The sequence below is a fragment of the Lagopus leucura genome, unplaced genomic scaffold (genome assembly GCF_019238085.1).
Source record: "Lagopus leucura isolate 7727_CA_CO unplaced genomic scaffold, USGS_WTPT01 Super-Scaffold_100021, whole genome shotgun sequence".
Classification (NCBI taxonomy): domain Eukaryota; kingdom Metazoa; phylum Chordata; class Aves; order Galliformes; family Phasianidae; genus Lagopus; species Lagopus leucura.
The window spans coordinates 2,108,225-2,135,057 of record NW_024962274.1 but is presented as its reverse complement, the minus strand read 5'-3'; the positions used below and the strand labels follow the sequence as shown (position 1 = coordinate 2,135,057).

The following is a 26,833-nucleotide window of genomic DNA, read 5'->3' as shown; positions in this document are numbered from 1 at the left end:
AGGATATGCTGTACAATGAAAACATTTCTAAATTTGGTGCAAGGAAGACTGTTAAAAGCATCAGAGCAAATCCTAAGATTTTTTTCTTTCTTCTTATTCAGATCAACTCCTAATGATATCAGTAAATGTCTTCTCCCAAGCAGCAGTTCAAATACAATATGGATTTGTCCCATAGCTATTAAATCCTCCCTTCATCTAACAGAAAAACACCTTCTTGAAATACATGCACAAAGCAAACTGCCTGCATTTCATGGACTGCTGTTGGCTTTTCAGAGAGTTTTATTTTAAATCCAAAAATTCGAACAGTCTTTGCTAGGAGAAGGGATTTCTGCAGGTTTAAGACATAAATGCCATACTATTAAACCATGCATTTTTTTCTGTCTCCTCCTATCAGTGGCACTGTGCTCAGCTGTGAGAGCATTCTGATCTGATGAACTGAATTAGTTACTATTTGTAAATGCAATGTTTGTAAAACACAACGTGAAGAAGGTTTTGCAGGAGGTCAATTCCTTGAGTGTTGAATCATTAGTCAATGACAAGATGTGCTCTGATGCATCTTCCACATTTCTGTGATGTTTCCTGTATGGCATCAATCATTCAGAACAGAAGAACCTATAGGCAGAAAAGCAGCAAACATTATGCCTTCTCAAATCAGAACTGCAAGGATTAGACAAAGACAACATAAGGAGAAGAAAAAGCTAATAAATACTTCCTGAAAGGGAGCAGTACTGATTTAGAGGATTCAAACGAAACTGTGTCACTATCCATGTTATAGAAGAAGCCCTCCTTCCTCAAGGCTCCCTTTCCAAACCCACTGGCATGACCTGAGCATTTCCATGTGATTAAGAGCAGGGGGGGCTCTCCAACCTGCGCACACCCGGACACTTTGGCTTACTTGCAGGAACTGCTAACCCTTGGTGTTGCCAAGACGACTCATTCCGATCCGATCAAGAGGAACTCCAAACCGTCTCTTAGGCAGCTCAACTACTTTCCTGCAAGGGGAAAATGGGAAAGAAGGAGGGAAAGAATTATGGAAAGACATCATAGGAATAACCAAAAGCGTTACTACATCTTTGATTCCTCCATTCATCCCACTCACAATTTTACCATTCAGACAGAACAGCTGTGCAGCAGCAGCTGAAGATGTGAGAGCTTAAAAATAAAATACTTCTCTTAAAAATTAATGGATATAAGTGGCACCTGCTTTACAGACTAGCACTGAAGCACTACCCCATTTTAATCCCGCAGAACCCTTTCCCCAAATCCTATCTATCAAACACTTTTACACAGTTCATCACCCCACAGGCAGTACTCTTTCCAACACAGATTAGGCATAAGGTGATGCAAGTGGGACCGAGGCTGCTGAAGTCGTACTGAGCCTGATCTGATAAAAAGAGGCATTGAACCACTTGAGTTGGAAGGGACCCCTTAAAAGACATCTGGTTCAACTCCCTCCACTGAACAGGGACACCCACAGCTCCATCCCCAGCTCAGAACCCCACCCAACCTGACCTTGAGTGTCTGCAGGGATGGGGTACCATCACCTCTCCGGGCAACCTGTGCCAGTGTCTCACCACCCTCAACGTAAAACAAACCAATCCCTTTTTCCTTACACCCAATCTAAATCTCCCCTCTTCACAGGAAACCATTCCCCCTTGTTCTATCTCAACAGATCCTGTTAAAGAGTCTGTCCTCTTCCTTCTTACAGCCCCCCTGTAACAACACAGGCTGGTTTACAAGAGATGCATTCTGCATATGCATTGGTTGCAGTATTGCCGTGGTCTGCAGTTAAACAGTAAAATTGTAAAATCACATCAACAAGAAAGGCTGAGCAGCCTGAGAGGTTCTGTGGCTGAGCTTCCCCTCTGGTGGCCATCTGTAGCCATAGCAGGACAATCCACTTACACTGTCTTGTCTGCTGCTCCCTTTCTGCCTTCCAAATGACACTGTACCAATTTCAGCACTTACTAAAGGTAAAGTGATGTATTCCATTTCAAGTGCCCTCTCTTAACAATAATATATACATAAAAAGTTAAGAATTCCAGGGTATCTTTCCACATGCCAGCCATGTGCCAAAAAGTAATCAAAACTGATATTGTTGTCTCAAAGTGATACACAGATAAATAGTTCTACTTGACTTCAAAACTTTATACTTTACCATTTTTAGTTATATTCAAAAAATTCTACTAGCAGGCTGGATGAATAAATAGAAAAATGACAAGAAGCACAAGAGAAGAAAAAAGCACAACAAAAAAATAACTGATACGTTGACTGGCTTTTGGGAGTACTTCCCATTTCCAGATTAAGCTTTAAGCATGTTATTAAATACATTACAGATGGGGGGATTCCATCCAGCAGCAGAAGGAGGGAATAAGACAACTCAGCTCCTTCAGGCATGGTGAACATCACCGCCTGCTTTGCCTCAGACTTTCACCACCTGTACCAAGTTGTTCTTCAGCCCTCAGTTAAAAACATACTTATCTCCTAACTTGTACTGTGGAGGTAATGGTGTACTGCTGTATTGATTAAAGCCTGACTTGTTATAAGTTGACCAAGATCTTGAAGCTTTTCTCCTTGGAAGACCATTCTGTACCCTGACTGTCCATTTTTACAATATGTTCTTCATCCCAAAATTCCAGATGTGCACCACCAAACCTTCTCTTCACCTCTGTCTCTTTTGCTTTTGAACTTCAGGCATACATTGGCTTTAAATAATTTCAGGACCAAGAAACTAGCTTTAAACTGCTTTTTTTTTTTTGGTACATTTCTTTCTGTTGCTGTGAGCAAATACTCATGTCCTTGAATGTTCTTTGTTATCCAGATGACACTTCAAGGATAAATGAACTACTGCGTATACTATCCATCACAGCTGAAGAACTATATGTCATGCAGCCAGAATGATCTCTGAAGAGTTTCTGATACCCTGATCAGACGTATCTCACAACTGCAATAAAATTGTTAGTGGCTAAAGCTACATCATTTGCAGCCAGGACGACATATCAACAGCTTTCTCCCACCTTTATCACTGGTAGGGCCCAGTTCTTTACCTCTGTTTGCCTTTAGCGTCCACAGATGTCGCAGAAATTCTGTCGATTGGGGAACCAAATCCTGGAAAACTCCTTTTCTTCTTTGTCTCAGTCACATCGTTCTCCAGAGACACCAGTTCATCAAGAAGGAGCAGTTTGGCTGCCAGGCTGGAGGCTGACTTCTCCTCACTGGCAGTAGGATGCACTGCCATGTCCAGAGCAGCAGAAGGGTCCAATGACTGCAGAAAAAAACAGCAATGTTAGTTTGTTGCTGAAGAAAAATGATTTCAGGCGCATTCTAATCAAAGGAGTAATATGATGTAATATGCTTGTGGACAGTAGTAATGGTCCACGCCACGGTTGTGGTGGTGGCACTTCCTACTGCTGATGAGTATAACCAGGGATGGATCGTATAAAACTCTGACCTTTATATGAGGAGGAGCAACGATGCAACAGTAATTTCATGAAGGTTCTCAAATCGCCCTCTGATTTTCCCTTCTTTCAGTTGCAAGTGCTACTAAACGGTTATTTCTGTTCTTTTTCAGGGTTATAAAACTTTCATAAAGGTCTGAAACAGAACTGTACCTTCAAAAAAAACCAACAACAAAAAAAACCTCACCCTTACAATTAGGGGCAATAAATATCTACAATAATGCAATAATGCTTGAAAGTGGATGGCAAAATATATCCTCTGCTCTTGAGTACTAAGTGTGCTTCTACTCATTTAATCTTTGAAAGGGTATTATGAAATTGCAAAAAGTAAAGAGACTGTTAAATGGTAATCAGAAGTAGACAAAGGTTTTCTTATGGTGAGTCACTGGACAAAGCACAACTTCATAGATGAGCAAAGAAATGAGTGTTGGGGTGAGGGTAAAACAGAGGGTTGAAAAACTTAAGAACAGCAAAGAGTCAAGTAAGGACTAGCAAAATTAGCAATTTCTTAAAACAAAAAACAGCCAACAGTTCCCCCTTTCTTTAGCTGAATTCACTAGATTTAAAATAAATGAGGAGTTACTTTTTTAAAACACAAAATGAAGTAGAATGCATTGTCTAAGGATGTCACAGATAGCAAGATTTTAAACTGCTTTAAAGACATTCTGGCTCCATCAGCAGCTAAAAGAACACCCTGATCCAACACAGAATCTGGATCAGGAAGTCTCCAAAGATGCTGTGCTCTTACACTCACTTCACAAACATTTGTCATTGACAGAGACAAGATATCAGGTCTTTGTGGCATCAGAATAGCAGCTGGTACAAGGAATGGATCCCTCCAAGCCCTATTTTCTATAACCAGTATTATTTTGTATAATCAAAGCATGCTCACTTGAAGACAGTGTGCAAGGCAGAAGAGAAGTATTTGTCAGTATGCATCTAACTCCTAAACTGAACTATAAAACACCACACAGTCAAACAGTGCTACTCCATTTAAACTTTTAGACCTTTGATTTTTATGACATGCAACCATTACACAAACATCTTTGCTGCCACATCTGTTTTAGGACAAGGTGACTTAAAAGAGAGTGGACTAGAAGCATTTTCAGATGCAATCCCTGCATATCCTACCAGATGAAGCTAGAGACAGGAGCTCTCCCATTGTGCCCACTGTTTTCCTTTGCCAAATTAGGCAAGTTTCTCTGACCCTTCTCTCTCCTGGCTCTTGTACTTCCTTTAACTGTTAAGTTTTATGCAGGCAGTGTTCTATCAGAGCTCTCCTTGTAGTTCCAATTCACATTATTATTTGTTTTTTAAGAAAGAGGGAAACTTTCCTTTCAGTCTTAGCTTATTACCCCCCTCCCAGCATCCCATTTCCCCCTGCTAGGAGCTCTCTCTCTGAAGTCATCAGAAAGTGTTTTTACACATGGAAATCCTACTGTGTTTCAGGAGAGTCTGCATGAATCAGGATGAGGCTTCGTTTGGTCTGTCCTCTGAGAGCCATGCAATTTACACTGCTCTTTTCACTGGGGAAGCTGTCTTGCTCCCTTTGTCCCTTGCAGAATCAATACACACTATTTCCCTTTCAGTACTGTTTGGATATCACAGTATCTTGCACACATAGCAGCCAGGAGCAACCTATAAAGAGTAGTGTTATGTGACAACGACCAGAAATGACCTACCTCTGGAGCTGCCTCTGCAAGGAGCACTGAGTTAGAATGCCACTGCAGCAGGGTGATGACAAGAGCCAGATGGACCACAACAAGCTGGAACTGCAGCATCTGCAACAGAGAACAGTTAATGGCTGTATAATCAATGAATGCACAGATGATATAATTATGAAATATACCAGACAGTTTGGCTAAGCAGGTTGTTATACCAAAAGAGAATAGACAGAATGCTTACCCGTGTCCTAGGCTTGCTGTAAAACTCCAAAGGAGGGATCTCCAGAAGAGATCCTTCTCCACTGGTAGTCGGCTCTTAAATGGGTCTAGGAGAGGCACAACCAGGCTCCACTCCTTCCAGCAGCACAGGTGAATTGCCTTCACCTGTGCTCCTGTGGCTGACTCACTGCTCACCTCAGGTGATCAATCAGAGCCGTGATTCAGCACTTCCTATACAATGGCTCCATAGCCACATCCCCAGAGAGAGACAGCAGGTAGCAAACAGTCGTGAAAATTTATACAGATTGACGGTGAAAAGACAAGAAGAGAACACCTTCCTCAAAGACCCTTAAGAAGTGAAAGGAAAAATCTGTGCCATAGTTGTTAATATATCACACCTTACAAGGCCACGGTGTGAAAAACAGTAACCAGATAGCACTGAGTGTCCTTCGTTGATGGGTACAAAATCAGATTTCTGCTCTGTTAGGACCCTGAAAAGCTTTTAATTTCTTTCTGCACAATTGTGCCATCCTTGCAGTGGAGGGAGTAATGAATGCAAACTTGTGTTAAAACCAGGTGAGTTGGAAAGCAGAGGTGGCCATGAGCCACTCCAAACTCAGGACAGCTTCCTAAAGCTGTTACAGAAATCACAGATCTCCCCAGCAGCATTTTGATGCCTGCAGAGCATCAAAGTAAGGTGAAAAGGTTCAAATTTTGGCAGAATCAGGAAGATGCAGGCATTTCTTCAGCTGTGGATTTAGGCTAATGTTGTTTCAGTCCTTGACTGGATCTAGCATTTAAAACTTGACATGCCTCCAACGTGACCAGGTGGGAATCTTTCAGCTGATGTTAGTAAGAGCTAGGCTAAGGCCTCTAGAGCCAAGATACCTGCTAATTTGCTGATTTGTTACCAGGTTCAGCCCCAGAGAAGAATTCAAGTCTGCTTCTACTGCTCTTTGCTGACCTTTCTCTTGGCAAAAGCAAGAAAAGAAAGGATGTATGAATGCATTTCTATGATATACAGCGTTTGTTTTATCATTTGCTTAGCAAATCTCTCATAAGCTCATTTAGAGAACACATGGTAAAAAGTATTTGGCTTTCTACTTTTTTCCCACACTACAAAAGAGAGAAGCTACAAAAGTGCTTGGAATCCAGTTTTAACAACATATAACATTTATGCTTTTTCTCAAAGCTCTGTTTCTTGCTTGTTTTTCTTTCTAGTAAGTTTTGTGTGTGCTTCTGTTATCTGGTTAGCCCATTACACGTATCTTCTTTGTACTGTTCATGAGGGGCTGTTCTAGCCAGGAAGAAAGCAGCTGATTAATCTGTATGGAGCAAATCTCTCCAGTGAGCAGACTAAGCTTACTGGAATCAAAGGACAAAGCCAAAGCAGCAAACCAGGTGGTAACACCATCCTTCAGTTTGATATGAAAAGCCATTAAAGCCAGACAAGGGTTTGGCTTGGTGTTTTTAAAGCTCTGGCCCTCTACAATGTATATTTTTGTACGTGGGTGTGCATTGAAATTCTAAGTAGTAGTCTACTACCTTCACAGGTAACCACATCCTGATTATTTGGATACAGAGACATAAAAATAAATGGCAAGGTTAAAAACACATGTTTATCATGGTTTAAAGTCTGTGCTGGTATTCATTCATCCCTAGGACCAAAGAGCTAAAAATAGCAGCTAGTACACTAATCAAAATAAACATTAAGGCACCTGCAACACAAAAGACATTTGATTAACTGGTCAGAACTCGACGCCAGTGAAATTAGAAGCAGAGGAAATTGTAAGGACTTGAAACTTGGCTTTAGCTCCAATGGAAATCAGTAGCTGAGAAGCAATATCACTGGTTTAAAAGGGAGCAAAACTAAGTCCAATAATGTCCAGTTGTGCTGGATTGCCGTGTAGCAGTGTGACCATAGTAGGAAAAAGGAGCAATTCAGCCTCCTTCTCTTCCATCATTTTTCCACTGGTTTTGCACAGATACATCATGGGACTGGGGTGTTGTTCTGTGTCTTCAGTATTTCAGGGTCTGGCCTGGTGTTATCTGACATAAAATAGGGTTTAACATTCACTAAATGTAATTGCAAGTCTGAAATTCAGACATATTTATGTGCTTTAGTGATAACGATGCTTTAGCTTGAAATGTGTCAAAACTCAAATTCCTTATACAAATAAGTATCTTTGTTGCAGGTCCAATTAAAATACAATTAAAGATAAAAGAGACAATGTTATTTTACCTTATCAAAGCAGGATAAACCTTCAAACCCTTTTTGTTTTTTTTAAGGAATCTGTGTAGAACCTTTTTCCAAGATCACAAAAAAGCAAAATTCTTTACCAAACAGAAACTTTATGTCTCCAACCTCAAAACAAAGGACTTAAAAGATGTTTTTCTTTAACAAAAAAAAAAAAAAAAAAAAAGACAACACCCCCTTCAAAAATAAAAAATAAAAAAAAATGACATCCTGAAGATAAGTGGGTTGAACAAAGCCCAGACAGCGTGCAATTTGTCACCAAGCTCCAAACCCATTGCCTGTCAAAAACAATAACAGCTGTCATTGCTCTTACCCATTTGAACTATCATATTTCACATTACTACAGAGATTATCCTGCAAGAATAAATCACAAGAGCTTTATTTTTCTTGCTGGCTTGTTAGCAAGAGAGCCTAGGCAAGACATCATGCCTTGCACTGTAATCTTTCACTTCAGCTGCCACCATATATTGATGACTATGCTCTGCTTGCTGTCACAACACCAACATGGGACACATCCAAGCTCACCTGCAAATGAGGACCTTGCTGTTGCAAGGAGCATGATGTGGCTGAGCCCAGGAGACGTGAGGCTTTGTGCTGTACATACGCACAGAGCCAAGCCCCAACTGTCCCCTGGGCACAGGAGAACTCCTGGCAGTAGGACTCATTAGAACTGCAGTCATTCTCCTGTGTGAGCACTGGAATGGTGTTGGGAAACCTTCACCACCCAATAGCTGGGAAGGTCTGTGATGCTATGCAGGTTCCATCATCATCAAGTCTTAAGAGCGGTCTCATCAGCTTCAGACCAGACCCCTCATGGCAATCTCCCTTATAAATAAAATCATGATGGTGAGTATTTTGCCATAAGAACAATTTATTAATAGCCTCTGTGAAACTCTGAGAATAAGCCTGTTCCTGCTGAAACCAATTTGCCCTACTTTTAAAAGCTGTATGATGGATCCTTTGAGCATTTTCATTACCACAAAGCCAAAAATATGTGCATAGCAGCAATCCTAGCGCTTCCAGAAACTCCTAAGGGACAGTGTTTATCTCAAGCATAATTTTCTAGTCACGTGAATATCAAAGAAAAGTGAGAAAAATCAAAATATATCCTACCCTCAGAAAAATAGCAGAGTCCAAAGATAGGTTAGAGTGTTGTTTTTGTTCTCATCCCACAGATGAGATACAGAGCACTTCTTACATACTGCTTTCTAAAAAGATACTGAAGCAAGACACTGAGGCAAGGGACATGGGACTTTGTCACATAATGAAATGCAGGCATGTTATTAGTAATGTGTTTCCTGGAGTAGGTTTAGATTTCTAAGCAATTCTATACAATTTATTAGATATATAGCACAGACACTTGTCAAATTCTACAATGTCAATCCCCCTCTATTCTCAGTTTCCCAACTACGTAGATAAATAGTTGCAGGCAGATTTCATCTGATGCAAACACAGAGAATGTAAAATTCCTGAACTTGTGCAAGAGGTTTAAGACCAGTGATTCTTAGAAGCTATTTGGGTATAACCTGTGCCCCAAACAAAACATTTGGTCTGACAATATTTTGGGGACAAGAATGCTCCACTTTCTGAAAATGAAATTCTATAAAGATTTCTCAAGAAGGCATTTGGGATCAGTCATTATTTTTCAAAACCTTCGTTTTAACAATTATTTCCATCTTAATGATACAATTTTCAGTGTTGGGCCCGAACTACCAGAGTTTTCATACCATCACAAGTTATCCCAGCCTTCATTCTACTGAAGTTTCCATCAAAAATGCAGATGCACTTACTGACAGTTGTTCTTCTGGGAGAAGCAGATGCTGTTGGTGGATGCTCACATAAACAGCTGTTTCTGTCACCTTTACAGTTTCTGAGGTGGTTGGGTCCCTGCCCACAGCAGGCTCAGTGTATGGGACAGCACATGAATCACACCACTCAGAAGAAGAAAGGCTGAAGATGTGGCACCTTGGTTTCCACACAGAGTATGGAAAGTGAACAAATGCTTGTGCCGCAAAATGAATACTGCCCTGTCAGGATAAATTTAACTGACACAGGTGGAAAAACACTAGTGGAAAAAGTCAGTTGTGGTCCTCACCTCCTTGTTTGTAGAAAGAGAATGAAACCCAATGGAACAAACAGGGACAAATTTCCTTGGAATGGGTGGGAAGGAGACAAGTTGGACATCTTACAAAACTGACTACATTTCCATTTCTAGCAGCGCATTTTAGCAATTAAAAACCTCCCAGCTCATTTCAAGACCATAAAAGTAGGAGACCAGGAAGCAGTAGGCACAATTAGAGTGACAGAACACATCTAGGAGCCCAGAGACTATCAGATAAGAAGGACACTTGAATTATAAGAAAACATCTGTTAATGAGAAGAGTCTATTTCCACCTTTCCTAAGTGAGATGGTTGAGTGAGTATTCTTGGTATGCACAATGGAAAACAAAACATTATTAGATTATTCTTCATTGCCAACAAACTCTCAGCCCTAAATCATTTATATATTTACTGACTGAACTCACCAACTCTTCCTAATGTTTCCAGAAACTTCACATTTAGTTTTCTTCCTTCATCTTTAGCATGAGAACTAAAAACTTTGTTGTTGGAGTGCCATTATCAGCAATTAAAATAAAAATAAGTACTGTATCAATAAAAATTGAGAAATATATTGTTGTTTTTCTACTTTTGGAAAAAGCATTTTTTTTCCCTAACGGCATTGGAGTCATAAATGGATTTTTATACCTGGTATGAAGAGCATATTATCAGAATATATTACCAATACAAAGACATAGGCCACTTCAAGGCCAGTAAAAATAACCTTCAAGATGTGCCTTTGAGATAATGTCTTAAGAGACAAGAATGGCATTGGAATTTGCTAACAAGAGAATCAAACCCTGACACTGATTTACTGGATAAAAGCTTTTAAATGTTCTGATCAAGGGTATTCACGTAAGAAGAAGAAAATTCAATTACTTGATGAAGATGAATTGCAAAGGGAAATTAGAGATTAATCTGTTTCTTTGGGTTGACCAACAAGAAAAGGGAAGCTGCAACCACTTGCAATTTTGGCAGGGTCCATCAAGAGAGTTCTTACAACTCTCATCTGGTTCAAATTTTTAAATGTACACCTTAAAAAGCCCAGAGAGATACTCCTGTCATTCATTTGAAAAGTGAAAACCAAGCCCAAGCCTGCTGAAAGCAGCATGGTAGGTATTCATAAATACTAAAGAATACCTGGTTTTGCAGCTTTCCCATCATTTACACTGTTGTTTTGTTTGTTTGCTTGCCTTCTACTCCTCAGGATGCTTGAAGTGTTTTACAAGGAAAGTAAGCCAAGCTGCAATTTGGATACAGGTGAGCAGAGACAGGTAAGCATAATCATCTGTCCCTGGCTTCCTAAGTGAATCAATGGGCAGGGGCACAAAACATCCTCACAGTTGCTCAGCTTTCAGCTCTGCACTCCCCATGAGGACAGTCACTCCAGACTGAAAAGCCAAGTAAGGAAAGCTGAAGGCAGCGTGTGTTTGTGCTTCAAAAATTAGTGGGATCTGAACTTCACAGTAGCCTCTGGACATCTAAACCAAAGATTATGCACATGTATTTACTTGCATGACTCCAGTCTGGGAGGCAAAAAGAAGTGGTGAAATAGTTTTGAACCCAGAATGGAGAAATTACAATGACTATCACTGAATCAGAGTCTGACTTCACTTACAGTGGTACGAAGCTGAAGTAATCAGATCACTGGATAATGATAACTACTCTGTCAGTGTAGGAATGTTTTTGCAGGATTATTCTGTTACTGCAGAAATGTGGCAGAATCTGGCTCATTTATCTCATAGGGGACATAACAAAAACCTTTTGGCAGATTCATAAATTAAAGAAAAAATATTTCCCTAAATCAATGGTATACATTGTATTTTGCAACATACTGCACGCTGCTAACTTATCTACTGTGTATGACATACACTAATGCAAAGGAATTATTCTGTCATGGCTTTTCAGTATATTTTAAGAATTAATATGTATTTGACAATAACATACACAAGCAAATCCATAACAATAAAACCAGACAGCAGTTTGCTGCAGAAGCACTGCGAAAGGCATGAAAGCAACTAGTCGGTGTTGTAAAACGCAGACACATCTTGTTTAAATATTGGCTGATTAACTGAAAGAAATAAGTTTCCACAGGATATTATTAGTTCCGTTCTAGTACCAAAAATACTAGGTGATAGGCATCTTGTTACCCTAATCTCAAACTGGAAAAAGAAGCTGCACTTCTCCCATCTGACATGGGCATGTATGTACTTTGTGCATGCCTGTTAGTGTGAAAAAATAGGAGAAAAAGTAAAAAGAGGAAAGCATAGAAAGCAAGAAACTAGAGAAGTAAACAGAGCACAGAGACACAGAAAATATCCCAAACCTCTCTGTCCTCACTCATCTTACCTTGCATTGGATACAAGCAATCCCAACCTTAATGGTCCTGCAATGTTCTTCTCCCTAACTTATCCCTAATGTTCAGCTTTCTTTCAGAGTTTTTATAGTCTCTGCTGTAGGCTACAAACTCCAATCCCTGCCTTTGCTTTCTCTTACATCATTTCTAAAGATTTTCCACTGATCCTTGCCCTAAACCTTTCTCTGTCTTGCACTCTCACACACATTCTTGCCTCACATTTGTTATATTTATTGCTCTGATGAAGATGATTAGGTTATAATTAAAGGTCTCGACTTCTGTTGTGTGTAGTTTTGTGTGTTTTTTTCTTTCTTTCAGAATATGAGACAGCCATGAAAGTGGCAATATTTTCCGCAGCATCACCATTCCTCTAACCCCTCCTTTCTACAAACTGCAGTAGAGAAACCTAATGACTTTAAATATACATATATTTTAACTGTACTCCCTGGGCACAACAGAAATAACTTTACAGAAAGAGTACCTAGTTCAGGAAGAAATTAAGTAGCATGAGATAAGCAGTAGAAAAGGAGTGTGCTTTTGTAAAGCAGCTTACTAGAACTGAAGTCTTTCAGACACGCTATTTCAGCTATTGAAATCACTGTTGTGTGAGCTACGGAAGAATCTTCCCTAAGCAGCAGCAGAGGACCTTTTATTTTCTTCTTTGCCTGTACACTAGGAATGAGTTTATCTCATTTCTTAACTAATGCACATAGAAATTATGGACTAATCTGGGGGACTACAATTCCAAGCTGTGTGGACTCATTAGTTTGTTCACAATGACTTTATTCTCTCAACAGGTAGGCGCAGTACTTTTAAAATAGTTTGACTTTCCAAAAGCACTTGCTATAACCAACAGAGAGTAAAAGGAAATTTCAAATGTTGCTTTGCATTACACGGCAAAAAAACACCAGCCAGGGAGCTACACCTTTGATTTCATCATCTGTCTTGATTGGAGTGATTAGAAAAAAATAAAAGGTTTGGTTTTGGGGTTTTTTTTTGTTTGTTTGTTTGGTTGGTTGGTTGTTTTTTTTTAATACAGCTCATTTTTCCAGACAAAGATGGCAGCAGAATTTTGCAGAGCTGCCATAAAGTGCCAAATCAGGATTCTTCACTGCAGAGAATGTTTCCACCACACTCCAACTGAGGAATCAAGGGGAAAAAAAAAAAAAGAAAAAAAAAAAGGAAAAAGTAAACACAGAAAGAGAGCCTTGTTTAGATCATGAAGACAATACAAATTGCAGCCCCAGAAGACAAGGGAATTATTTTTACAGCATTTCTCAGAACACACAGATCTTTGAGTATGAGTGAGTCAAGTGCTACAAAATATGCATAGCCATAGGAGCATCCACACCATGCTGGAGCATGTAGGCTGGGACTGTTTTCCATTGTGGGGTATAACAAAATAATAATAGCCACCACAGAAGTCTAAATGGGTCCCTGTGGTTACTAGCACTGCAGCAGAATGGTAAGCACAGAGCAAAACACCAAACTGATGAAACAGCCCAAAACGCTGCCATTGGGAAAGAACTGGACCTGTCTTAGTTTTATACAGCTACCTACATTGAGATGCTAGAGCCTAAAAACATGGCAGTACTTGATTGATCTGCATAAAACACACGGGCAGGATCTCAGAAAAAAAAGGTAACCATGGTGTAATAACAAGTTATTATTAGATCAATGGGGTAACTTTGCTATATATGATTGTGAGGTTTTGCCAAGCAGCAACTGCAGTCCTATGCACTCAGCTTCTTTCTTCTCTTTCTCATGTTGGACAAACACAAGGCAGCACTTGCCAGCATTTACTTCTGAGGGAGATTTTACAGGTTCTATCTCAAGTTAGGTCTCTGCAGGGCTCCGTTCTGCTTAGTATGGGTAGGGCTGATAAGAGACACAGGCTGTACCAACATGAGTAAACTGAGAACAGACCATTGAATGCTTGCAACTTATGCATTTCAGTATTTCACAACAAATCACAGAATTGTAGAATGGCTTGGGTGCAAAGCGACCCCAAGGATCATCAAGTTCCAAACCCCCTACCACAGGCAGAGCCACCAACCTCCAGATCTGATTTAAATCAGGTTGCTCGGGGGAAACCTGGAGAATGGCTGAGGCTCAGTGCCTCACAAGACAGGAGGATGCTGGGCTCAGGAAAGAGCAGGAGAAATGCAGCCACGTTGCCAGTTGCTTTGACTCCAAGAGCATGAGAAGTCCAAGATCGGGTATTAAGATTTTCTTTCAGGCTCTCTGCTAATTGATAATCTGGTAATAAAGCTTCAATTACTTTTTTACTACTTGGAACTACCACGAGGTTGTGGGTCTTCCTTTTTGGTAAGTGATATACACTTCCTCTAATTCAACATGAATTGATCGCTCTTCTCTTCCTATAAAAGCACACAGTCTAAAAGATTTCTGAAATGGATGCTGATACACATAACTATCATCAGCTCTGACCAGGAGGTGAAAGAGACTCAGATGTGAGTAATCAGCCATCTTCATGGGCTGCTGATGACCTCAGAATAGTTACCTGCACTCACCATTTGTGGTTTTTTTTCTAGGGGGAAAAAGAAAGTATAGAGTGTTAACAGTCATCAAATAGCAAGTGACTTCAATTTAGCAACAACTTACAGATATCTTTTTGACACCTTCTGGAGAAAGCTGATAAAGAAGCTTCCCAGATAATGAAAAATGTGTATGGTGGTTACTTAGCTGGCAGAGTGCCCAAGGAACAGATGTCCTCAACTTTGCTGAGGTTTAATTATACTTCCAACACACTTAGCTAAGTTAGGGCAACCAGGAGTTTGGTAGGAATTTTATGATCTTAAATTCAAGTGAACAAACGAAATTAGATTTTCTCTATGAAGAAAATAAAAATAAATTGGAGGAGGGAAGGCAAATCAACTGAAAAGACTCAAAAATTCCCTAATTTCTTCAGTAGACAAGGTCTTATTTAACTCAAGAACTGGCGTTAGTAAGGGTTCACTTATATAAGCGTTGTGCAATCTTGCCCTTGCTTTCATCAGCCTTGCCAGTGGAAACTATATTTGGGTTTGTCAGTCCTTGTCTTTAAAGCTTTAGGAATGATATGCAAATACGGTGACATATGCTTGCTGGTTTTGCTGTATTGCACCTTTAAACTTCTCCTTCTCCCACTAAAACATGTGCCAGTAATGTCAGACCATGCTGGTCCAAGTTGCAGAAGTGCTCTTAGTGTCTCACGGGCACCCTACCCGCCAGCCTCTCCAAGTCATGTCATCCTCTCATTGGTCACAGGTTACTCTCATAAGGTCACATATCTGTCATTTATAGATCAACACAAATAGTGCTGGATCTAGAAGGTGTTATGGCCAAAGCGACAGATTTGTCCTTACTAATTTTTTATTGAATTTCCATGAAGCAAAAGCATGGGACTCACTACGTGGATTGTTGAGACTATTTCAGGGAATGATGCATTTGTTATTAGAAGTACAGTCTTGTATTAGAAATATAATTCTGGTTTTTGTCTGGGAAATAAGAACAACATGAAAGTTAGAAAAATGGATTTTTTATCCAGTTTTGACAGGTTTGTCCCAAAAACCTAAGAAATAATCAAATATTCCTTTTCTTTTCGAATGAAAACTACAACTGCTTTTCCTTAGAACTGATCTTTACAAGCTAGGTACTCGCCAGTACTGATTGTACTGATTCATGTGGTTCCATTTAAACAACTGAGATATTCCTATTTTTGATGTCTTCAGCTTATTTTCATTTTCTGAAACAAACAATTCTGATAAAATTGGCTGAATTTCTGACCAGTCTTAAAGTTGAATAACATTCTATGGGATTAACCAAACACCCAGCATTTCTGGTTTGGGAAAAATATCCAAGATCATTTTTGTTGTTCATAGCTTGATGAGAGAAGGAGAAACATTCTAAAATACCTGTGACGTATTCTCAGTGAATACATAAGAGGAATTTTCAAAAAGCAAGGTGATTCCCACCTGCTTTCACGTAGATATACAGAGCCTGAGAGCAGATGATTCATCAAAATAGAACTATGGGAAAGGGAATCTACATTAACAATGTACATGCATGCTTTCCAATTAAAGGTATGTTTCTTCAGAAGGAAAAACTATCTTAAAACAGCTATTCTGAAATCTGTAAGCTACCCAAGTAGCTCTTGTTGTGTCACTTCCTTTTAAGCTGAATCCTTGCAGCTAATGAAGTAAAACCCACAAAGTGAAGGTAGTGTAAATCAAGCCAGTCACATTTTCAGGAACACTAGACTTCCTACAAGCAGTCTCTGCATATACTTTTAAGCCCTTGGTGCTTGCGACAGACTCTGCGTCATGACAACTATGCATCCATAAAAAGTACTGGCAAAATGAAGCAAAAATCCCAAACAAAGACAGCTAATTGGAATGCATGCTTCTTTTGTAACAGTCATGGTATGATGCAGAAGGATGCATTTGGAAATGAAAAATACATTTTATTTTTCATGCATATGCCACTGACTCATGGCCCAAGATGGTTAGGAACAGTGATGAGGCCTTTTTTGCTATGGAAGAAGTGGTCCACAGGACAAAAAGCCATGCAAAGAGGCCTCAAACTACTACACAAATGATAAACTCTGAGCCATCACCAGCCTGGTACTAATTCAAACTGGCAAGATAGAAATGAAAGTCAGTAGATTGAGTTGCCACCCCCTGTAGCCATGGTGTGTGGAGTCAATCCTAAATATAAAGATGACACACAGAGAGCAGCCCATCTTTCTGCACTAAGGAAGAGGGAAGAGGAGTGGTTCTGGTGATGTGCATGCTGATGTCACTTGTCACTGAAATAAACCCTTTGACCCATGAATCCCTGTGGCACGGTGCACTGGAAGTGTGCATCCTGGCTCCAGGGCACATACTTCAGCTCAGAGCTAATTACAAACTTGGCAATGTACAGCAGCAGGCTAAATTCAAAGACATGCTCACAAGAAGAAAAAATACATCTGTATTGAATTCTGTCCCGACTTCACACTTTCTTGTACACAACTCTTAACAATTTTCTGAACAGAGCTGAGAAATAAGATGGAGGAGAAAGGATACAGAAGAATTAAAGAAAGTAGCTAAGTAGCAAAATGACAATGGTCTTAGTTGGAAAAGAGTGGTTGTGAGTGGTTGGTGAGTGATGTTCTTCAAACATAAAGAGTGGTCTGGAACTGGGCAATGCCACAGGAGGACTGCATACAACAGGATGCTGCAGGAAACGCGAACAGTCATTTCTTACCTGGCAAGCAGGTAGAAGAAGATGCAGCCATGCAAAGCTGGGGCTGGGAACCTGCTTCTCCCAAGAAGCAACGGTGCCAAATGATGTTAATAAGGTACAGTACTCTCATTGCTGGTACATCTCACACAGTGGGACCATTCTGTGCTGGAGGCTAACCAGAACAAGCTATTAACATGATCCTAGAAGTTTAGAGCAATTGAGGACTGATTTTATTTCCCTCCCTATTTTGCTCTGGTTTAAATGTCCTTATGGTTTGGTTCCTGCAAGGAACCTCACAAGCAAATGCTGTTCTAGTAATGAAAGCTTCTGGTACTACTGATAATTAAAGATCTCACAACAGTTTGTAAATCCATCCTAATGTTCTGGCCAAACTCTGCTATGCTTCTTGGCTGCATTTCCTCTATCATTTCAACTGGACAGAGATATTTTTTTGTTAGACTCACTGCAGCTTTCTGCGGTGAAGCTGTAATTTGCTAAATGGCTGCAGGATGGCAACTGGATTAATCCAGGATAAGCCAGTAATCATTTTCAATCACAGCACAAACATTAATCAGTCAATCATCGCCCTCTAGAGGTAGCTGCAGTTCTGGTTACCGATATTTGGGTTTGCTGTGAGCGATGCACCAAGCACTTCTGTATAGAGGAAGATACTTGCTGATTAGGGTAGACCCATGTACCATTACAGGAACAAATTACTGAGTGCTGATCATCAGCTCCTCGATTATTCCTGCCCTTCTCTTGCCTGGGAGGTCACCCAACTTGCAGCATATTGCATTAAAGTATTTGTCATGGCTCTGTGGATAGCAGTGAAACACATAGACAGCTATATGCCATAGATGTCATAAAAAGCAGTGAACATAAATCCCATACCAGATTCTCATTACAGCTTATTTTTCTCGAGCAACGTGCACAAAGTAAACCAGTGGCACAACTGAACTGACTTCACAAAAGCAGCAAATCTTTATACATAAACATAACTATGCACTCTCCTTTCTTTCCCTTGTCTGAAATTGTCCAAGAGTTTTAAAGGGAAAAATACAAAGAGCAATAAGTAACAAGCAACCCACCATTGTAACTGAGTGATGAATATACTGTTTCTGGGGTGTGAAGATGTTGTTTGAGTAGCTGAGTATTTATTCAAGGAGACACTGCTCTGTGCAGAGACTTAGCACAAGATTCTGGAGGCACAAATAGCTCATGTCCAGGTTTTCCCAGACACATCCTCTCTCTATTTTTTTTTTTCCCAGCTGGAAATTCTGTCTAGGTGGAATTCAGCAATTTTTTACATTTATTTTTTTTTTCTGGCAGGCTGGCCGGAAGCTCTGGCTCGCCTCCCTGTGTAGGGATTCTCCAGGTATCCACACATGCACAGACCATCTGTGCACGTGAAGTCCCATACCTGAACACATATTTCTGTTGGCAATGTTTAACCAAAAAAGAATAGATGTCCAGGACCACAGTAACCATTTCACTGTAATCGTTACTCTGGCATTCAGGAGAGTTTATTCTATTAAGTTTATTCAGGAGAGGATTCACTGTTCAATCAACATCACAAAAAAGAAAACAAAAAAAAAAAAAAAACCCCACTTATTTTTAAGTGTAATTTCCCTATATTCATCCAGTTCATGCCTGTTGTCTTTTGTATGTTTGCTGAGCACCACTGAAAAGAGTCTGGCACTGTCTTCTATACTCCCCCATCAGGTGTTTATATGCATTGATAAGATCACCCCTGCTACACAGTCCCAGCTCTCTTACCCTCTTCCTCATCTACCAGATCATCCAAGCCCATAATTATCTCTGTGGTCCTTCCAGTATGCTCACATCCCCCTCATATGGGGGAACACAACACTTCAGACCTGTGCATGCACTAGCATTCTGGGTTCCTCTGCTGCAGGACTACTGCTGGCTCACAGTCAACATTTTCACCACAACCCTCAGATCCCTTTTAAAAGCTGCTTTCCAGAAGATCAGCCCTCAGACTGTGTTGGTGCACAGGACTGTTCTCACTTTCACTTCTGCCTTGATTAGATGTCCTTAGATTAAGCTTTCTGACACTCACTGTCCACAGGTGTAAGACAGTGTTGATGATACTTTGCCTTTTTTTTTCCCAAACTGTTGTTGCCTAAAGCAGCTCCCACTTCTCTTTGATCTTCGTAGGTAACTATCTTACCATCTTCTGTAAATGTGTGGCCTTTCTTCTTGACAGCATCCATTTCTACATGGGGCCTTATAGCAGTCATTATCCTGCCTAGGTGCTTTGCATACTTTAATTATTTTCATTACTGTTATGTCCTTTCTTTAGGAGCTTACACACACACTCACACACACACATATTATTCTGCTATGTACACTTAATGTCTACAAACTGAGACAGAATACTGAGCAGTGTATAGTATCCTACAGCCAGGGCCTCCAAAGCCCTCTTTAGAACATAATGACGAAGAAAATGCCCTTGGATCTTATCACGCTTTTCCTTCTGCTGCTGCTATACTCTAACCTAGCCAAGAAGAAGAACTTATTTTATTCTCATACAGAGTACAGGACAGCAAACATTATCCAGTCCCTTCTGCATGGAACTGAACAATTTGTGCCTGATTAAAGCAGAGGGATTGCCAACTTCAGAAAATCAGGGTCCTAAAACTGCCTGCTTATTCTTGCTGTGTGCTTCTCCATCCTTCCCTGCACTGTATCAGCCACACAGCCAGATCCTTCCCCTCTGCAGGCCTACGTTTGTCTTCCACGAGAATTTTCATGAGAATCTCAGCTCTGAAGCAAACTAAATCCCTTTGTGAGTTATTCTCTCCCATGTAAAGTTCTGGTATCCAAGATCTTTGGGAATAAACAGTGATTCATATATTTTCACTACACCTTCAGGGGCAAAAAAGTACAATTATCCCCTGCCAAATTTCAAAGCCTAGCTCTAAAAGCACAGGTTTGTCACAGCTCCTCAACATAATTCTTCCCCTAGGCATACACAGCTGAAAGCAGGCTTGTAGCCTGCACAGCATTAAGCCACTACTACTACAGGTATTGCTGCCTGGATACTAATGAAGGTATATAAATCATTATTGATGCACTGGTGCTTCGGTTACTCACACCAAGCTGGTCTATGCCCCAAAACCACACACTGCTCCCTTTGAAAAGCAGTGCTTCCCTGGAGCACTGAGCTCAGTGCCTCTCTTAACCTGTCCTCTTCATGTCCATCCCACAGAGACCCTCCACCTCTCACACGCAGTTCTTAGCAGAAGGGACAAAACCGCCTCCCCACCACCCAGTCAGTCGCTCCATCCCAGGTGTGAAACGACTGGCTTGCAGGCAGGAGGGGTTTGGCCCTTTGGCTCCGTAAGTGCAAGCACACTGAAGTCGTGCTTACTTTACAATTAGACTTGGAACCCAAGAACAAGAACGTAACATAGTTTCTTATGTAACCATATATTTATTTTGGTTACGTGCGGCTTCAAGACGAATCTCAAATGGTGCTGGACCATGCTGCTGCCCTCAAAAGAAGTTTGTCAGCAGAGTAACAATAATGTTCTGCTTCTGAAAATGATGTGCTGGGCTTTATGGTCAGCTTTTAGGTTTGAATGCTTTTTTTCCACTTTGATATTTGAGCCCTCTGCTCAAAGCAAATCCTTCGAGTGTGTACATGACTCTCCAAGCACTGGTCACGGGAGGACATGGACAAGCACTGAAAAAGCCGCTGACAGCATCTGAAAGTGATTTGCAATCTCTTAGCCACATGAGCTCAGTTGCATTAACATAGCGATTTAAATACTGTGGATGGCTTTTCTGATGTTCTTTTAGAAATTTCTTATTGGAATTATTAGGCATCCAAAATATATTTAAAACCAACCAACCAGAGGAATGAAACTGAGCAGATAATACTGACTAAGCACTCTGAGCCCAATCTTGCAGTCCCAAATCAAACACGTTGCCACCAAGCACACGACTAGATATTGTGACTAGATTCTACTGACTGCATCATAACACATGCATCACTGTCAAAGTAATTTGGGTGCTGAGTCACAAGCAGATCTTTCATAGGCCTGAAGCATCTGTACTGCCTGTTGCACAGCCTTGCCGCAGCAAAGCCCAGTTGTCACTGGGGAAAAAAAAATGATATAGTGAGGTTTTCAGGGCCTTGCATACTGTAAATAACACAAGGAGAATTCTAAGCATAAAGAATAGATGGGCTGCTATGGTTGCCACTGAAAAAGAACAGAGTATACACTCTCAGCTCTACTCATCCAACAAGGAAAAACCCATGCCCCTGGGTGTGATGCCATGGCTCTGCAGCTCCATGGGAATGCCTGGCTGCTGAGCTGTATGGCACTGCTTGCACACAGACATTGCTGAATGCATAGTAATGCTATTGATGTAAGCCCCACTCCTTCAAAATGTTTGGAGACACCCATTACTGTCAGGAGCAGGGAGTGACCACTTCACTGAGAGATAAACTTGGTTGTCAGTGGATCAAGCAGAGAGTCAATAAGTGGAAAATACAGCCAGCTGCCAGCCAGACCCCGTCTTCCCATCCCATACACAGGATTAGTTTCTATGCAGTCAGGTTACAAGCAGAGTAACCACTCTGGAGTCAAAAGCCCTGATAACAGAGTGCTGGCATTATGCTGCAGTCAGTGGAGCTATCTGTGCTCACAAGTATGACCAAAATCAAAGCCTGGCTTCCTTGAGCGAATGGAGTGAAAAATCAGACCCTCCTGAGGCACTTATCACACAAAACCATGAAGTGAAGCATCTTATCCCTGTCCTTCTTTCATCCCTTCTTCTACCCAATGTTGTAAGTTTTGCAAAGCAATGGCTGTCTTCTTATTCAGTTGCTTTTTTTTCCACTCTCCTCCATCTCTAGCAGGTCCCTTGTTCTACAGCTATACAAATAATGCAATGTAACATGCATTACCCTGGGGTACAGCCAGATTTAATGAACAGTGTGATATTTGCATGGTTCTGGGGCTTCAGACAGCTGGGCACATCAACCAGATACATCCTGGGTTGTTTCTGGGGGGCTCTGTCGAATCCTCAGTGCTAGAAAAGGAGTTGAGGCTCAGCATACTTAGTTAGAAAGCAGAGAAACCTCAGCCTGGAGCTGACAATGACTGATGACTGGAGGTGCGGTGAGTGTTCACCACTCCTCATGTTACCAAAATGCCAGGGTTTTAAAGTGATGTTATTAAAGCACCACAGGAGTGCAAAGATCTGTGTAAACTGAGAGCATAATCACCATGCAAGCGGAGCACGAACTGTTTGACTGTGTTGAAATTATGTTATTTGGTATCCCTCTAGTTTGTCACATGACTTGATACACTGAAAAAAAACAAAAAACATATAGTGCTTTTATATTCTGAGTCTATGACAATTCCCATTCCTATAGCAGACAACGACTTGTAAAGTGACTTTTCTTACACCCAAATAATCCAAATATAAACAAACTGGTTTCCATGAATTAAAAGTGCTTTGCATACAACCATGGCTCAGGGACTAACGCTGCTATGTGGTTTTCATTGCCGCGACAGCTAGTTGAGGAAAGACAGTCACTTCTAAATTACTCTATTTTACATTAACATCTCTTCTAGGTGTTAAGGTAAAAAACCAGCAGTATCAGCAGTATTATCTCCATGGCTTGCTCTGAAACACGACTGCTTCCTAGGACCCACAACTGTATATCATCCTATCACAGGCGTCCGTGGTCATAGCATAGGAAAGTTTATCCTCTACCTCTCCAGTCTCAAGCCCTGGGCTCAGTGTGGGTGTGCAGAGAACACTTTCTCTCCACTCCACTAGCAGCTGCCAGCAGCAAGACATTAAACTTTATGTCGGACAGCCTTGCATGAACAGAACTCAGCAGGCCAATCTCCCAGAAACCAACGTGGCCTTTTTCACTATATTAACAGTGGCTCATAACAAGGCAAGGTGAGGATTTCTCATTTCCCAGGAACCCATCAGTAGGCTGTAAATCAGTGATAATTTCTGTTCTCCGTAGTTTGGGGCTGGTTTGAATCCACACTGCAGGACTTCCAATTAATATACTTGACTCACACACGTAAGCCAGGAGCACTGATATTCAAAACCACAGACGTTCAAGCCCAGAGAGGTTCAAGAGCATCCTTGTGTAAAATTCTACAATCCAGGTTAATCCAGAGATCTCCTGTCCTCTTCTGTTTGAGCCCCATTCTGTTTAGAAGAGTACAGAAAACCTGAACAGCAAACACTGTCTTCTCCATCAGTATTATGGTCCCTTTGCTCCTGGATCAGGAAGGATCAAATCTGATATTTTCAAATCTTTTCTTCTAGCAGTAAGGACCCAGATGTGGTGAATCTCTGGGGATCAGAGATGTGTCTTGCTCTTGGTCATTTCCCTGGGCTCTTCATGTGTCAGGAGATCAAATATGCAATTCTAATGTTTTCAAAGAAATTGTAAAAATGGCTTAATGCCTTGCTTCATTTTAAAATATTTATCATTACAAGAGGAATCCAGCAACTTACTGTGGGGAGCAGGAAGAGGGGAGGGGAAAAGGTAAACAAATCAAGAGAGGCACAATACCAAGCTGTATTCCAAGCACATACAATGGAAAATGCAGGCTGGTGCCAGCAGCCTGATAATCCAAATTCTCTTTCTATGCACCAACCTCTTCTGAGAAAAGGAAAGAATTTAAAGGAGCATAAATGATAACTGTACACATTCTGGAAGCAAAGCTAAAAGTGCTGCCAGGAAGTCACCCTTCTACATACAGACCATTAACACATTCCCTTCCCCTTCCAATGCAGTAGAACAGCACACACCTCCCAGAGGAAGGGCAGGGGGAGCACTTCTTGCCCAGCAATGTACAGCCTCAGTGCAGCAGAAGGATGGACATTAACTCTCTAAGTGACTGACATGGGTTACAGCACTGGCAAGATAGATGCATGTTCCTGGGAAAAGCCACCTGGTGTGGTGGCACCCAGGCGGTGACAGCAGCTTTCTGGAGCACACAAAAAGCATTCCACCAATGGGAGTTCCCAGGAGAGAAGGTACAGGTCACTTGCTCCTTCCCTTCCCACGTCAGATGACAAGAACTGCTTTAGGTACTGACCTCCATAGAGCTGGGAATGAAGGGAATTGTCCCAACTGCTTTTTTGGAAACCACGAGCTGTGATTCATCCTTTTTGCATTCTACAGATGGTTGTAGTAGCAACAACTGATTCACCAGAACACTGCCAGCAAGATCCACAGATAACATTAATCTTTGTAGGGTTGTGTTCTTTGTTGTGTTCTTTTCCTTTTTTTTTTCTTTTTCCCCTCAAACAGCTATATCCTTACACTCGTACTGTGCATTATCCTTCTTTCTTCTTGCCATGCCATACTTCCCCTTAGCCCCAGTGAAATGGAATTCATATTCATTTTGCATACCTATTTTACGACATATTTCCTGGATGGCTTACATCCTGCACAGATAATAATTAGGACTTCAAAATCTGTCCCCAAAGTTACCAATAGAGGATATTCTTGCGGACCTCAACTTTGTATTTGGCCCAATTGCCACAGTCCTTACAGGGATGAGGCAGCATCAGCATTACAAGCAACAAACTAAATGCTCTTCAGTGCTGGTGAAAATCCAGAGAAACTCACTGAAATCAATGGAGATATTCCAGAGGAGGGAGGTGTATGGCTTAATGAGAATAATGGAACAGAAAACACCCACAGATACAGAAGATGTTGTCCAGATGATTAACCTCGCCTGGTGTCTGTCAAGAACACATCCCTTAACACCCAGGCAAAAACCTTTTGCACTGTGGCTTTAGCCCATGACACTCATCTCCCTGTCACTGACCCAGAACTGCTGACTTTGTTGGCTCATGCTGACTTTCACTAGATGAAAGCTTTACCACTGATATTAGATCAAAAATACAACCAGGGGGATGGTCAGCAGGGGTATCCTGAGCACCACTGCCAGTCCTGATGGCACTCAGAATGACTTCAGAGGAGGATGTGGGTCAGGAAATATTAGACAGTCCCACTGTGCTGAGGCAGGGTAAAGGATACACAAGGAAACAGCACAGGAGGGTGGATAAACTAAAAAAATAAGAAAATATCTCACAGTGTTAAAATGTTGAGACAGCTTCTCTGTCCTTAGTAGCATTTAGTTTGGTGCAACCTAAACGAAGTTGTGGTCCAGGAGAAGTGGAGCACTCTGAAACCAGCTGAGATCAAAGGAAACACCTCCGTACTCCATTAGCTTAAGCAAGTTTCCAGCGGGGCAAGTGAGCACAAATAACATGACATCAAGTGGAAATAAATCACTGCACAGAGCCGTGCGGATTTTCACAATGACTTTGAATCAACTCAGCTTTCCAGCAGCTGAGAATTTGGCCAATAACCCAGACTGGAGCTGAACCACATGTCAGGGTGGGATCCTGCCTTACAGTGAGTCCTCTGCGAATTCCAAACCTGGTGCAAGACCTAGCTATACCATGTGTGGCAGGTGAGCTGCTGGTAGGATGGACATTGAATTCAAGCCAGTATCTCCAAACAGAAAACAGAGCCACAAAAAGAAGCACACACAAGGTCATTTAACTGCACACCTGCTTCGGACAAATGAACCTGGACCAAAGAGTGGACTGGTGGAATTCCACACTTCCTTGGAGAACAAATGTCTGCACTTACTGTGCTTGTTCTACCCAGGTTTTGTCTATCAGAATGCTAATCTAGTACAACAAAAGCATGCAGTCACCACCCGTGGGGCTGCTGAAACCAAGCACTCCTGCTACTTCTGGGAGCTTACTAGGTATGTATAAATAAACTTGGAAGATTCCAATATCGGAGCAGTTTAACAAAGTGCTAGAATCCCTTCTGAAATGTTTATGAGGTGAAAATAAATAAACAACCTCTCATTTGCCTTTGCAAAACCAACTGACATTTTTCAATTTACGAGGCTTCCCATCTTGCAGCATCTATTATTTTACATGAAGATTTTAATTTAAAAACTGCCCTTCTGAGTTGCACTGGGATGGGAAGCTGCTGGGATTCTGGGCTGACATCCCAGGAACCGCAGTAGATTGCCTGGTATTCACAGTCAAGTTTTCTAATAAGGCGGTGCACATTTCCAAAATGTCACTGCACAAATGGCCATTGGTGGAGTTATTTTAAGGCACTGGTTCAGGAAGGCACTTAGACTTGTTGTGCCTGTTTCTGAATCTACAGACACGCATTCCTTGAACTTTCTTAAGACCCTGCTGTGAAGAGAGACTTTAATGGCAAAGACAGATCCAGGATTACTTACTGGAAGAGATTTTTATCACTTGATGTTCTCCTCTTTATACTAGTGTCAATTAGAAAAAAAAAAAAAAACCAACACTGAAACCCAGGGAGCTAGTTCTGGTTAAAAGCAGGCTGAAGCCTGAATTCAGCCATATAAAGCAGCTTCTGTCTTACGGCAGTGGTATTTTCCACTGCTAATCCACACTAGGATAGAGAGCTAGAAAGAAACAACCAGGTGGACTGCTATCTGTGAAAGCTCCTTCCTCTGCCTGTAAAATA

The 26,833-nt window shown here is 41.1% G+C and overlaps 1 protein-coding gene across 4 annotated transcripts in view; it reads right to left on the bottom strand.

Moving 5' to 3' along the window:
- Positions 1-254: 254 nt before the first annotated feature.
- The window catches only part of OSTN (osteocrin), a 48,790-nt gene continuing 22,211 nt past the window's right edge, over positions 255-26,833 (bottom strand). Inside the window, exons 1-5 of one of the 4 annotated variants that reach the window (XM_042878602.1) lie at positions 12,045-12,121; positions 5,141-5,239; positions 3,048-3,265; positions 896-992; positions 255-612 (exon numbers count right to left, since the gene is read on the bottom strand). In XM_042878602.1, the coding sequence (XP_042734536.1) occupies positions 908-992; positions 3,048-3,265; positions 5,141-5,239 (402 nt within the window). In that variant the 5' untranslated portion in view covers positions 12,045-12,121 and the 3' untranslated portion in view covers positions 255-612; positions 896-907. Of the gene's footprint in view, positions 613-895; positions 993-3,047; positions 3,266-5,140; positions 5,240-5,363; positions 5,452-12,044; positions 12,122-26,833 lie in introns of those variants that run through there. The other 3 variants (XM_042878598.1, XM_042878599.1, XM_042878600.1) reach the window with 3 other exon arrangements.